Raw genomic sequence first — 16241 nt, forward strand, 5'->3', positions numbered from 1 at the left:
TGCTGGTTGAAAAACATGATCCAAACCACTGCCCCTCCAGAACTGTATAGCTTATGGGGAAAGTGTTGGATACTGCCACCTCATCCTCCTCCAAGCAACGGCCATATAATAAAAGTTTGCGCAAACATCTGCATAGAGAATTGTTGCTTTATGAACCTAAGAAGATCCCTTGACCTCGTCCGGTCCGTTTTCGGCCCGAAAGACTTTTCAGTTATATATGTCCTACTTTTAGAAGCTCAAAAGTGCTCCCTTTCTTCCTTTCTTCCTTGGCCAACTTATCCGGAGCGTATTTTCCACGGCAACTCCACTGTAACCTGGCCCATTATAAATTTAGCAAATAAATAACACTGTAGGAACTCTAAAGTGACACAAAAAAACGCCGGTACCTGATACCTTCCTAACTCTTTTAGTACGCAACAAGTATCAAAAACTTGTTTTAAATGGGTTAAACTTTGATTTTTGGAATATTGGCCAGCTTTTTCGGTTGAAATGGGTTTAGGGGACTCGCAGGTATAATAAGAGCTAATTGTAAATTTTCTATAAATTTAAGAACATTTTAGCGTAGTTACAAATACTCTAAAAGGATTTTAACCATTATTTTACATTGAAAAATTATACGACTTTGTAACATTACGACGCTTACGACAGCTTGTGAATACCTTAATGAAATAAATTAAAAAAGTTAAACTTTTCTCTTTCTACATATATGGGTTCAGTTCAAAAACCTTACAAGTCCATCCCCACCCCCCGTCTCACATGCCATTGTTAGTCCATTCTATTTTCGGAAAAACTACTGTTATATACATTGAAAACACCGATATCTTAAACTTTTCTATGTATACCGATAGTCTTTGTCAAGTAATTTCGGCACTGAACGGTTTTCATCAATTATCTCCGAACGCTAAGAAATAGGAGTGATTCTCATATTGTGGTAAGCGATGCCCGCAAAATTGGTATGCGGTGGACTCCGCAAGTGCACAGAGAACCTGATATCGCAGGCCAAGTATAGAGATATCAGACACAGCTAATGAAAACATACCAAATCTAATAAGTCATATTCCTGTAATTATAACAATTAATGCTATCACGCACTTAATTTTAATGTGTGTATATCTACATACATGTACATATCTACGTACATATATAAGCAGCTGTGTATATATATTTATGTGAAAAACGTACCATCATCATCATGTGAAGCCATGCCTCAGAAAATCGCGTCATTGCAGGACTAGTCCAAACTTCGTTCACGAAATTACATCAACAGTTGCTTTTATTAAATCCCTTGGAAACCTTCGGAATGCCCATACATATATAAATGCATATAACGCGCTGTCCTTATTCACTGAAGACCAGCCTTACTCACTTAAGACTTCCAAAGTTCGGTACTTAATATGTGTATGTAAGTGAAGCTATGTAAGTACACGCGCTCTACTACTATTTGCTACTTAAACCTCGTATGTTTTTAATGAATAGCATAATAATACATTATTATCGGCAACTTGCATGCATGGTAATCCAATATTATTAGCTAGATAAACAATAAAACCCATAGCAACATTCACATTCTTGGCAAAGTCTAATTAGAACGTTAATAATGACTGGTTAAGTGAGCAAACAAACTTCAGAAATGTTTCAAAGCTAAGCGGCTTTCAGCTAAGGATGGACAGAAAGATTGCAATTTAGATGATGAGGAGTTAAATGTAGTTGTCCATACGTGTATATGTATGGATGTGTATATATTTATTTATGTAAGCTTTTTGGCGCTAAACATCGACACCATAAGGGTATAATTAATCTTAATAACATGCTGCATACAATCGAAACAAAGCTTCATGGACTTTGTAATTCACTCTGCTCTCAATCTTCGGGATCTGAACATTTCATGTTGTTAATTTTTATGTTTGGTTGCACATTTGTAACGGCTGGAATATAAGCACGTACCTACATACATACAAGGGGGGCAAAATGAGACCTGCCAGTGTTAAATATGTATAACTTCTGTAATAATGATATGTGTTTTTTTCTAATTTATCTATATATATAAAGATGTTGTGTTCGTATGCCACGGTCGTAAAGCCCGAAAACGGCTGAACCGATTTGAATAATTCTTTTTTTATTGTTCGGTATAATACCAGAACAAATGATATCGCAAAAAATTTGAGGGTTGCCACCTATTTGAAAATTTTTAAACCCAATTATAATTATAAAATAAATAAATTATTACAATATGGGTATCAAATTAAAGAAGTTTAAGAAAGATAACTGCTGGAAATATTTTTGACGAGGGGTGCCACCTATTTGAAAATTTTTAAACCCAATTATAATTATAAAATAAATAAATTATTACAATATGGGTATCAAATTAAAGAAGTTTAAGAAAGATAACTGCTGGAAATATTTTTGACGAGGGGTGCCACCTATTTGAAAATTTTAACTCAGTCAAATTGGTAGAATAAATGAGATATTGCCATGTGGGTATCAAACTAAAGAGTTCTTCAAAGACTTACAGTCGAAAATATGTTTGTGGTTGAAAATTTAACTCAATTAAATTGGTAAAATAAATGAAATGTTACAATATCGGTACAAAACTAAAGGCATTTGAGAAATTTGATTTAGGAATATTTTCAGTAGGAGTATGCCCTATCCAAAAGTAAAGACTGCAAATATTGGAACTAAATAAATGAAATATTACATAATTGGTTCTAAACCAAAATTGTTAGGGAAAGCTTTACAAGATAACTTTTTTTTTAATGTTTCCACTTACCCAAAAGCTGAACAATTTAAATGAAGGAAGAATTTACAAAATCGTATCAAACGAAGTGATCATATTATAAACGAAGCGTTAATATACAAACTTCGCAATGAGAAAAAAAAATATATATATATAAAACAACTGATACAAATGAAAAAATAATAAAAACCGTAACGAAAAGATAAAAGTATCCCATGAAAGCTGTTTAAAAAGTTCTGAATGAAAACTTAAAATTGTTGTCACCATTCTCTAACACTATAAAACTGTTATCTTTTAATCATAAATAATTTCATTTTGGGTCGCCATAGCCTACCACGTATATTGCGAGTAGAAAGAATGTGCCTGCTAGAGCGTTGAGTTTTTCCGACTTTAAAATATCAAGAATCTACCTTAGTTTAATACACATCTACCAACAATTCCCAAATTTTCCAGAATTTTTTTTTTCTAAATTAGATGAGATACTTCACATTTTATAATCGCATGATGCAAATATTAAGATAATAACAGCTGCAGAGCTGAACCACTCACGAACAATTTTTTACAAGGGCGTGTAAATTCTGGCGTATGCCGTTGACATCGACATTATCGGTAATAAAGTTGGATAATGCAGCAAATTAACAGGCCTCTAGGCGTTGGCGACGGTGTGTAACGCAGACGATGGAACAATGGGCTGTATGCAGTGTTGCCGTTGAGAATTTTCAGAAAGTCGCAAAAAATGGGTAATTGAGGTAAAAAAGGGTCACCTTATTATTTTTGCTTTTCTTTACTAGTAAAAGAATAAATCTGAGAACCTAAGTCAAAGCTGCTGAATTTAAAAAGAAAATAGCGGGGCAAGATTTGCCCAAAACACGGTGGTAAACATATACAAAAATCGAGTTGCTGCAAGGAGAAGAGTTGCATTTCCTTTAAAACTTTTAAGTGAGTTTTTCGTAATTAGAGGAGGAAATATTTTATTTTCAAACATTTTTTCATAAAACGTATTAGCAGAAATGCATTATTATTTGTATTTGCTTGATACTATGAAAACGGCAAAGCAGCCAGTTTCTAAAAAGCGAATAATTTGCTAACAAAAAGTTTTTAGTGATATAAAATCATCAGAATCGCAATGAAATAATCGAGCGACCAAAACACATCATGACATAAGTAACTGTAGTTTCGGTTATGCCACAGGTTCACTGTGCACTCTTTATTTATGTTAAGGGAAAAACATTAGGGATATTCACGATCCGGTGCATGCTGTCAAGCATGGTGCATATATAGTATAAATAACGGGTGATTTTTTTGAGGTTAGGATTTTCATGCATTAGTATTTGACAGATCACGTGGGATTTCAGACATGGTGTCAAAGAGAAAGATGCTCAGTATGCTTTGACATTTCATCATGAATAGACTTACTAACGAGCAACGCTTGCAAATCATTGAATTTTATTACCAAAATCAGTGTTCGGTTCGCTTTACGTCCGATTTATGGTCTACATAATCGACCAAGTGAGCAAACAATTAATGCGATTGTGACCAAGTTTCGCACTCAGTTTACTTTATTGGACATTAAACCAACCACACGAATGCGTACAGTGCGTACAGAAGAGAATATTGCGTCTGTTTCTGAGAGTGTTGCTGAAGACCGTGAAATGTCGATTCGTCGCCGTTCGCAGCAATTGGGTTTGCGAAACACATTTCGAACCGAACACTGATTTTGGTAATAAAATTCAATGATTTGCAAGCGTTGCTCGTTAGTAAGTCTATTCATGATGAAATGTCAAAGCATACTGAGCATCTTTCTCTTTGACACCATGTCTGAAATCCCACGTGATCTGTCAAATACTAATGCATGAAAATCCTAACCTCAAAAAAATCACCCGTTAGCATGACTGGCTAATTTTGTTGTTGTTTGAACACATGAAATAACAACAATCATGCTATTTATGCTATCTATGCACCATGCTAGACAGCATGCACCGGATCGTGAATATCCCTAATGTTTTTCCCTTAACATAAATAAAGAGTGCACAGTGAACCTGTGGCATAACCGAAACTACAGTTACTTATGTCATGATGTGTTTTGGTCGCTCGATTATTTCATTGCGATTCTGATGATTTTATATCACTAAAAACTTTTTGTTAGCAAATTATTCGCTTTTTAGAAACTGGCTGCTTTGCCGTTTTCATAGTATCAAGCAAATACAATAAAATAATAATAATGCATTTCTGCTAATACGTTTTATGAAAAAAATGTTTGAATTGCTAGTTAAATTTAATTTTAAGCTGTATGCAGCGAGTTTTGCAACTAACAAAGGTGTCGCTGTAATTAACTTTAATGACTAGCCTTTTTTAATCCCTATACATTTGCGAAAAAAATATAACTCACGAAAAAACATGCCAGATTGCTTCGTGCCCAAATAAATTTCTCTACAAATAAAGTATAATTATTCAAATGAATATTTTATATGCATTTGCATACATATCATTGAAATTGACTTTGATGAAATATTTGATTAAGAGCAACAACCGTATGTGCATACATGCATGCATATGTACGTATACATATGTATATATGTAAATGTTGCCAATGTTTTGACTTTACGAAAAATAACAAAAAGAACAGAGAAACGCTAACACCAAAAGATTTGCATGTTTTATTTATTTTTTTTTTGAATGAAATAGGGAAAAATGATGGATTGAAACACTTCTTGGAACTTAATGAAATAAAAGTTTAAAAAATTATGTCGCAGGTGTAATTTATTATTGCTTTAGCGTACAAGCGTCATTATGTGCGACAGGAATATTCGTAATGACAGTAATTAACATTAACATTAATTAATATAAGTAATAATCGCTTAATAGGCAGCACATGATGCTACTTTTCACTTCAAAATTTAGAAAAAACTTGTTCGCTCTCCAGAAAAAGATGTTTTAATTTAGTAAAAATAAACAACAACGAATTACTGTTAATAAAAATATTATCAACTTTATTAGCTTTGAAATATGAGCTCTTCTACATATAAATATATATGTATGTATACAGCAGCTTAACAGCTTCGTTTAAACACCTCATTATACGAAGCCGTTTTCAATTGTACAAATATGTAAATCGTCAACTGAAATGCAAAAAGTCGTAGCTAAGAAAAAAATTCAAAATTCAGTTTTTGATTGATGATGGATTTTATCGAATTTATGGAAAAAAACAAACAAAAATTTGTCAAGACTTTTTCCACTTCAGTTAAAAATGTTGTTAGGTCTTTTTGCATTTTCTCGCCAGAAAAAACGGTAACGTAATAAAATATAAGTCAAGTATTTGAACAATTTTAGCCTTAATTCGATTATTTAGGCGAAAACGAGCCGCAGTTACTCATTTTTCCATTGTCACTCAAAAAAATCATAATTGTTTTTTTATAACTTTTTGAAGTTTTCAAATAGAATATTCACATTAGAGGCAATGGACGTTGACATCAAACACCACATATCTGTGAAGTTTCAAGAGTGTGCCACCAAATTAAAAAAAAAGTGCAGCGCATTTTGTAATTTTTTAAATTTTATGATATTTTTTTTAATAGAATAATTGCAGACATTTCAAAATGTTGAAGTTAAACGGTGAAAATATTCTTCATGGCAAGATGAACGAGTCTAATGCAATACAACTAACGTGCCACCAAATGAAAAATTTTCATTGTGTAAAAGATGACTATGATTTAAGAAACTGAAATTCCATTTTTAATTGACTTCCAAAAAAGGAGGAGACTATCAGTTCGTTGGAATATTTTTTTTTTATGTATGTTACCGCATAACTTTGGACCACCTCAACCGATTTCGATAGTTCTGCATCAGAAAGGTAGTGTCTCAGAGGTGGTCCCATACTTATCTGGTTTAGATCCGATCATTGGATCAGGAAATATATATATATATATATTTTAAGTCGGTTTTTTTTTCGCTAAAAATTACTTGTTACAATTTTTTTTATTGATACATTCGAAATTTATTCTAAAGTTATTTTATACTAGCTTATACCCGCGGGTTTCACCCCGCGCTTTTATACAAATATGAAAAACTAGCTTATACCCGCGGGTTTCACCCCGCGCTTTTATACAAATATGAAAAACTAGCTTATACCCGCGGGTTTCACCCCGCGCTTTTATACAAATATGAAAAACTAGCTTATACCCGCGGGTTTCACCCCGCGCTTTTATACAAATATGAAAAACTAGCTTATACCCGCGGGTTTCACCCCGCGCTTTTATACAAATATGAAAAACTAGCTTATACCCGCGGGTTTCACNCTAAGTTATCAATCCCTCTAAGTTTACCTTAAAATGGTTCCAGGTATACGACGCGTGAACGTGTAACCTTCTTGGAGGTGCCTCGGCGGGTTCTAATATTTCCAACTCAAATTTAGTAACCTGGCCTTGATAAAATACCACTTCTCATTACTGTAGCAAATGCCTCAAGAGAGCTTTAGATTATAAGGTCGAACCCGGCTCTCCCTTTTCCATTTAATGAAATTTATTCTGTCTTCCACAAACNTCTGTGCGAAATGTCATGCAAATCTGTTCAGTCGTTTCCGCGTATTAATGTAATTAAAACTTTTTTAACAGGTGGCAACTCTTCCAAAAAATTAGCCTATTTCCTCTGTAGGTCACTAGCTATCTGCTTGCAAAATTTCATGCACATCCGTTCAGACTTTTCCGCGTATTAATTTAATTAAACTTTTATAGCAGGTGGTAACTCTTAAAAAAAAGTAGCCTATTTTTCAACCTAACTCATAAGCTATCTGTGTGAAAACTTCCATGCAAATCAGTTCACTCATGTCCGCGTATTAATTAAATTAGCCATTTCTAACAGGTGGCAACTCTTAAAAAAGTAGCCTACTTACTAACCTAGGTCATAAGCTATCTGTGTGCAAAAGTTCATGCAAATGCGTTAAGTCGTATCCGCGTATTAATATAATTAAGCTTTTTTAACAGGAGTTCTGAATCAGCTCTTTGAGAACTTTAGGATGTTTTCCTACTATAGTCGTCCAGTTCGTCCGTGGAAGTTATGCTTTCACATGCTGAGCACTGCAATCGCCTTACCAGACTATTTATTGTAGATACCTTACTTTAGGAGTAGTGTTACCAGATGTTTTTCCAGCCATACAGGACAAACGCATCATTTGTCCCAAAAATACGGGATTCACAAAAATTTAATTGTCCCCGTGACAAATAAAGGTTTTGCTTTAAAAGCACCATATATTGACAAAGGTGATCTATTTCAACGAAGTAATGCTCAGACTAGTTATAAGCTTATGATATATTTGGTTTATTTCATGGCAACACCTTTTAATTTATACAGAGATATGTATGTACGTAAACATATAATTAACAAAACCATAAAAACAATGTAAGAGGTACAGTTTCGGTTAAAATAATAGCAGCGAAATTCAAAATGATGCTGTTGGCAACTTATCTTCATTTATCGTCATGCCCTGCAGCATGCCTCATATAGCGCGTGTCTAGTAACAGATGCTCCTCCATCCCCGCCCCTAGCCCCTAGCAAAATTGGAATAAATCTCACCAAAGATCTGCCTTTGGAATGGCATGTTGGCACTCCAATATCTTAGTGGACTCTATCTTTTGACGAATGTGCAGAATGACGTAAGTCCAATAGGTCAAAAATAACTGAGTGTCATGTTCAGGGAAGTCATTGACGATATTTTTTCAGGTTGGGTAATTAAAAAACTAATTTTTTTTTTTAGTGTTTTAAGTCTCTATTTGTTTTACTATTTGCAGATCCTCCGCAGCTCTGTATTTAAAAACTATACATATACCTTTGCGGAGACGCGGTAACACTTTAAGTCCCCCCTTGCAGGAGATTGTCGATCAAAAAACCTGGTGGCCCACAATGTTTATTTGTTGAGTTTATCCACTTCCCCTGGGTGAATTCCTAATGCGATATTTTATGCTATACATACTATTTATATGTGCAAATTTATAAGCTTATACTCATACAAGTGTTTAAGATGATATTTAATTTTAATACGTGTGGATTTTGTAACATTAAATGTTTTACAGAAAAAATTGTATGGCATACTCGAATTTTACGTTCGATTCTAAGCAAAAATGGTGAACAAACTATATACTAAAAATTACGTTTGACCTTCGCAATTTTTAAAAGAAAAATCAGTGTATTACCTGAATGAATTTACAAGATTTTGTGTTTTCTTCATATTGAAGAAAATATTTCACAAACAAGAGAATATAACAAATTATGTATGCCGTTTTTTGGTGCCTACAATTAAAAATATATTTCCACCAAAAATGTTATAATATACCAGGGACCGTAAATACAGTTATTTTTTTCAACAGTTAAACTTGGTCAGATTATTTTTAAGTCAGAAATAAAAGTATTTCCGGATAGTAAGCAAACCGCTTATCCAAATTAAAACAAATTTGGTACTAAATGAAAGAGGTGGCTTTTAAACATAAATAACGAACGAAGGTTACAACTTCTATTATTTGGTACTAAATGAAAGAGGACTTAAATAGCTTTTAAACATAAATAACGACCGAAGGTTACAACTCCTATTTATATTTATTTTTAAAATTTAATACAAAAGAAATGTTTATACCTGGCGCAATGTTTGTTCTATGGTAATTAAAAACATTTTTTATTGAAATATTTTTCCTCGTTTAAATCTATTTTAGCCCTCTTTTAGTTGATACCAAACTTGTTTAATATGCATAAGCGGTTTGTTTGTTATTAGGAAAAGACTTTTATTTTCGACTTAAAAAAAGTAACTGTTATTTACGGTCCCCGCAATATACTATACTGCTTTTCTTTTTGAAAAGTGAAAGGATTAAACGTCATTTTTTGTATATACATAGTTTGTTCGCTATTTTTGCTTAGAATTAATCGTGGAATTTAAATTTTCCATACACTTTCTTCGACAATTTTGCTCCGAATAAATTACTTCGCCCTAATGTATGTATTTATTTCAATAGAAGGGGAATATATAATACCAAATGAAATACACATTTATATACATATGGATGTACTTTCTCCTATTTTTGTCACCAAAAAAATATTGATGTTTTCGACATTATTTTAATCTGTGCGTCATATTTTTTGTAATTTTTAGATGAATTCACGTGACGAACCGGAAAAAACATTCAAAGTTGCCATGCCTGATAACGCCTATGCTACAGTTTATCTACGTGATGCCATGTCGGTGGAGGAATTTCTGGCTAGCGCCTGTGCACGTCGCAATCTCAATCCAATGGAACATTTCGTACGTGTGAAGAAGCGACGTGACATGGAGGATCACAACTACTTTGTGCCACACCGAAATGATTTGATTGAAAATTACGTAAGTAAAAGAACCCAATTAAAACAACATAAATACATATTTAGGGTGTACCATATATGTTATCAAAACGCCATGAATCCACTTGAACATATTTTTAAATAATAATAAAAAAAAACTAGCCAATGCCAAGTGGAGCAGAGATGGAAAATTAAGTTTTTCAAATTGTACCTCATTTGCGGCAGAAATTGTGCTTTAAGGTAGATAAAACATATTTTAATACACTTATTTTATCAATGCAATTTAGTTAAGCTTTCAGACATGTGGCAACCTTCCTCAAACATATTTTCGACTGTAAACCTTCTTAAAACTCATTAGTTTGACACTCACACGGCAATATTTCATTTATTTTACCAATTTAATTGAGCTAAATTTTCAAACAACTGGGTCTTTTAAAAACACTTTAGGTTATAACCCACATTGCAATATTTCGTTTGTTTAATCAATTTAACTCAGTTTAAATTTTCAAATAGGATGGAACCTTCCACAAAAGTATTTCCAAATGTTTTCTTTCAGCCTCTTCAATTTGATTCCTATACCAATTAAATTTCGCTAAATTTTTTAACAAGTGGCACCCCTCTTTTAAAATATTTTCTACTGTAAGCCTTCTTAAAACTCTTTAGTTTTTACTTAATCAGCTTAACTGAGTCAAAATTTTAAAATTGGTGGCAACCCTTCTCAAAAATATTTCCAACAGCTATATTTCTTAAACCTCTTTAATTTGATACCCATATTGTAATATTTCATTTATTTTATCGCTTTACTTTAGTTAAATTTTCAAACAGGTTGCAACCCTCTTCAAACATATTTTCGGCTGTAAGCCTTCTTAAAACTCTTTAGTTTGACACCCACATGGCAATATTTAATTTATTTTAACAATTTGAACTAAGTTAAAATTTTCAAATAGGTGGCAACCCTCCAATGCCAAAAAAGAATTATTTAAATTCGTTCAGCCGTTCTCGAGTTTTGGCGACCGTGACATACGAACAAAACATTTTTATATATATGTGACACGTAAAGTTAAAAGGGACCTACGGTCAGAAAAAATCGGTTTTCACTTTTTCATCGACTCTTATAGTAAACGGGAGACTCTTTCCAATGCAATAAACCGCAGCTTTCTAGCTGCCTTAGTTCTTTCACAATTTCACTTCAAAATTAGGTTATTCACAAAAAGTTCATTCAAAAAAGAGTACAAAAAAATCAAATCTGACAAACTATTCTGAAATCAATTAAATTCTCTTGAAACTCGTTACTCGGGGGTTTTCGAACATCGGATTCGTAATCACTGACCTCGTTTTCGGTGTCAACGACATTTTTGAGTTTCACATGTGAATAACTCAGTGAGAGGGGAGACCAGTATTTGCATGTATGTATTTATAAAAAAAAATATTTATTGGTTCAAAAATGGTGGGTAGGAACTGTGGCCAATGGCAAAGTTCGTTTGCCACCTCTGCATGGTTTTAAGTCATGCAGAGTCCGCAATATGCTCCGGAAGCAGTGTCCGGAGGATGCATCAGACTAGGCCGAGCATACTTTGAAGTGCCATCTAATTAGAACTTAAGAAAGTTCAATTACATGGCAGTGGAGAAGTGCATGTGCAAAAATTTCCTAAATTGCATAAAGGAAATTTTTGCACATGCAGCAGTACATAGCATGTATTTAGGCGCCTGGTGTTAGCAGACGCGCCTAAACAACATGAATCCGAACAAATTTTAATTTTTTTCCGCCATATTGGATCCACCATTTTGAATTTTTAAAAACAAACATCGGATTCGTAATCAGCGACACCCAGGGTAACTTTACGTGTCACATATAGATAGATATTCACATAAAAAGTTGCATTTTTTAATTTAAATGTACTACTGCCATACTACGAAAAAAGCACTGAACAATTATGGAGTGAAGACGTTGGGAATTCGCTTAAAACGAAAAAAAAAAACAAATTTGTGGCCAGGCCGACATATATTTACCCCCCGGGCCCGGATTCTCTCGCGAAGGCCCTGGGCATAGGTTAACATATCGAACCCTAGCTGCCAAAAAAATTTAAATGACATTTTTTCAGAATTTACTTTTCGATGCAGTAGTGCATCCAGATGCTAAAGGAGCATTTCTGCATCAAAAATAACTACTTTTAAAAATCGTAGCTTACATTTTTTTTTTTGGTGGCTAGGGCTCGATATGCTCCATATGTAGATTGTCAGTCAGATCAATATAAACTCCTATAAATTTTTCTATTTATAGTAAGCACCTTTCTTAAGACAAGAACATTCACCCTTTCTTGCATACTTTTTGGAACTGCCACAAAATAACCCAGCTCTTTGCGGCAACACAAGCTTCATATTTAGTAATCAGAATGCAAATATTACTTTGTTGATATACATATTTATTCGCAAAATTTAGTTGCACCGATATCAGCGACCACGAGGAAACCAAAAACTTTATTTCGCAAAAAAAAACATAAACCATTGACCAGAAATAACTACGGAAACTCAACGACCTGCCGACGTTACTCGTATCGTCAACATTATCAAGTAACTACTTTTAATGGCAAACAATGAAGCAAATAACTAAAAACCAAATGCAATACAACTAAAGGAACAATGTGCGGAAAAAACGCATAGAATGAGAGCTACAGCAACGATGCCATGCACATGCATACACACACATACATATATTTGTATAAAAATGTGTGTATTTAATGCAACTTTTGCGGTCAACTTTTCCTTTACTTGAATGAAAACTTGTCTATTTTGATGGGCGAACGATTGAGCATGACCACATATAAATTAGGGTGGTCTAAAAATGCATGTAACGATTTTTGTTTTATTTATGGGTTCCCCCTCCCTCCCATGCATTATTTTTTTTGACACTTGGGGACTTTTGAAAAATAGTTATACTACAAAACGGTAAATTAAACGAATGGGTATTATTGATGGAAGTCTGCCGAACAGAGTTTTCCAACTGAAAAATATTGATTTTCAAGAATTCTATACCATTTCTACGAAAAACAAAATACATTGAAAACGCGTTGAGCGACCTCTAAATAGTTTCTGACTTCAAACTAAAACACTGCTGTATATTTTTTTGGGGGTGACGAGCTTTAAAATTCCGACTTTACTCTTTTTTTTTTTGTACCACCCTAATGTACATACATACATATATAGGTATGTGCATGCAAGTGCTACAATTTAAGTGAACAACCATTGTTGTTGCTACTAATGTTGTCACCAATACGTCCACTCTCGCTCTATGAAACTATGCTCCCCCTCAAATCAGGTTCAATGTGTTGAAATAATTGAGCAGCAGCCCTGGCAGCTAGACCATGGAGTACAATAACATCTTCCCCGCCTACGTCGCTGTCCTCCTAGTCGCCGCAATAGTTGTCACCACTAGTTGACAGTAGCCAATGTGAAATGACACATATGAATGAGCATCAGCAAACAGTTTTTAAAGTATATACATACATGGCATACACATGAACATTCAAGTTACTTGAAAGCGCTGGAAACTCCTTCCAACATTTGAAGTGTTCATTCACCCTTTCAACTTGCTTACTAACGAGTGGTTCATGGTTGATATCTACCAGCTGCCAGCTGCCCTCCAAGCAAAAGTTTGCAATTAACAATTTCATTAAAGCCTTCATATGCCACAATGTCGTCGCAAGCGCTGTCGAAAGTCATTGACATTCGAGTGGCATATGAAAGGCGAGTTGAAAGAAATATGGCAAGGAGAATAGCAGCTAAAAATAAAAAATAAATACCTAAAGGAAAACGTTACAAAAAAAAAATAAAAATTGGAAAAAACTACAAGAAACACACACCTCATTTTTTAAATACACTGATTTAGTGAGCGAACGAACACACGTGAACTACAATTTGCATATTTCAGCGAATGTCTGCTTAGCATAGTTTTGAAGTTTGTATAGAAGAGGTCATGTGTGATACGCGTAATTACATCAATTCGAATGAGTGGTACACCCACCCACATGCATACATGTGTTCATATACTAAATATACACATATCGGTGATATATAAAAATGCATCAGCGCATGCATCCGGCCAATGTCACAAACCACAGCTGAAAGTTTTAGAGTGTTATGGGAGCTGCGGCAAAGTTTCTCTAAGGATGAAAGGAATTCCTGGTGAGAAACTTTTTAATTGCACAGGTGAAGTTTTTTAGCGTGAGATACACACATACATATACATAAATATGTATGTATGGATAAGTATTACTGAAAACTGAATGGCGTGCGGTTAAAGCTTTTATTTTCTCGCAAATTTAAAATTTAATATGTCTCAATCAATATTTTTACTATACCAAGAACTTGAAGGTAGCTTGTTGCTAGACGAATTACAAGAAAAACAACCATAAGCCCTTTCTATGAACCATAAATAACTGGCGCATTGTTTTGTGGCGCCGAGTTTATCCACTTATAATTTATTCTGCAAAACAAATCGATATCTCTAGCGCAGCTTAGCCGGCACTGAATTCAAGTATTTGTTTGTTTTTATTTATGCCAGCCAAAAATAGGGCACATACAGCTTCAGGCTGCTTCGGTACAGTGTGGAATATATTGGATTGTACCGTATAATAGGTCCACCCACATTAGACCGAAAATCAAATTTTACTAACTGCAAGTACATCTTTAAATTTTCTCATTTTATATTTTATACAGTAATCAAGTAGCTGCTTGCAATTGATTTTTAGTATAAACTTTTTTTTTAATTAAACGTGTATTTTCTGCAACCCGACTATAACTATAATAATTTAAATAAGTACGTGTCAAAGCGGTACCTGCTTTAGCTGAAACCTTAGCCTGGAAAGCCTTTTTGAATAAAGGCAGTGTCACACAATTGGTACATTAGTACAGACTTGTACATTTTTAAAAAAAACTGGGACCACAATTTTATTGCGGTCACACAATTGGTGCAATACAGCGAACTCATATTGAAAAATTTGCACAATTTTTTTTTGTGATTGGGATTTTTTTTAGTGGAGGTGGCACAAAGCATTGAAAGTCTAAAAGTGTGGGACTTGCCTTTCGGCTCAACGCACTAAAAACCCACCCCTTCTCTGTTTCCCTCCCACCTTAACAAATTTAAGCATAGTATCCACAGGATTATGAACCGTAGGTGGCCTCCCCATCTTCCTGCTCGAGTCATCTTTTTCGATTGCAAACCTCGGACAGACAAAAAAACAGTGTTCAGCGTCTTCAATAATATCCTTTGCACAGAAGATGCAGAAGGGATCGTATTCCTGCTTAAATCGGTACAAACATGATTAAAACAACCGTGCCCGGTCAATATTTGGGTCAAATGGAAGTCCACTTCCCCATGTTCTCTACTTACCCACCTTGATATCGTATAAGGCGGTGCTTCCAACGACCACAGGATGCGCAGTCCCACCTCGTCTTCCATTGCCGCAAACACCTCTGCGTTGCCTCTTCGCGTTTCGTTTAGTTTATAGCCCTGTGGCCTGTCATTTTCACTAAAATGTTAATTGGGCAGAGTCCTGGCACTACTAGTGTTGCTTTCTCGGAATGCATTGCATACTTCGATAGCGCAAAATCTATGCAAAGATTTTGCCTCACGTACATATGACGTCTTGCTGAACGCTTCATACCAGATTTGTGCACCGTAAAGGAGCACACTGCGCACGAAGCTTGCGTATAGTTGTCTACGCTGTTGTTTAGGGCCTCCAACGTTCAACATAACCCTTGTTAGTCCCGTTGCTACCTTTTCGGCTTTCTTGACAGCATACTCAATTTGCGTCTTGAAGATAAGCTTCGTATCAAACATTATAGCTAGGTATTTTAAGGCCGCCTTTGAAGTTATTTCTTGTTGATCAATGTTTATAGTCGCCACTTCTTTGACCTTTTTTATGCTTATTAGAACTGTTTTGGTTTTCTGATGCACAAGTTCGAGTCCTGTTTCGGCCAACCATGCTTGGATCTGAACGATTGAACTATTTGCTTCAATAATTATTTCTTCTAGATGCTTTGCTATCACCACTAGCGCCATGTCGTTAGCAAATCCAACAATTTTCACTCGTTCTGGCAAGGATAGTCGGAGTAGACCATCGTACATGGTATTCCAAATTATTGGACCCAGAACCGAACCCTGTGGCACTGCAGACGAAACTTTATGTTC

The 16241-nt window shown here is 34.6% G+C and overlaps 1 protein-coding gene across 3 annotated transcripts in view; it reads left to right on the top strand.

The window, feature by feature from the left end:
• sif (guanine nucleotide exchange factor still life) overlaps positions 1 to 16241 on the top strand; it is a 376406-nt gene that overhangs the window by 196568 nt on the left and 163597 nt on the right. For all 3 annotated transcript variants that reach the window (XM_017637645.1, XM_017637652.1, XM_017637660.1), the window contains exon 7: positions 9867 to 10094. In XM_017637645.1, the coding sequence (XP_017493134.1) occupies positions 9867 to 10094 (228 nt within the window). The remainder of the gene's footprint in view (positions 1 to 9866; positions 10095 to 16241) is intronic.

The sequence above is a fragment of the Rhagoletis zephyria genome, unplaced genomic scaffold (genome assembly GCF_001687245.7).
Source record: "Rhagoletis zephyria isolate East Lansing unplaced genomic scaffold, Rhagoletis_zephyria_1.1 Rzeph_scaffold_00133, whole genome shotgun sequence".
Taxonomy (NCBI): Eukaryota; Metazoa; Arthropoda; class Insecta; order Diptera; family Tephritidae; genus Rhagoletis; species Rhagoletis zephyria.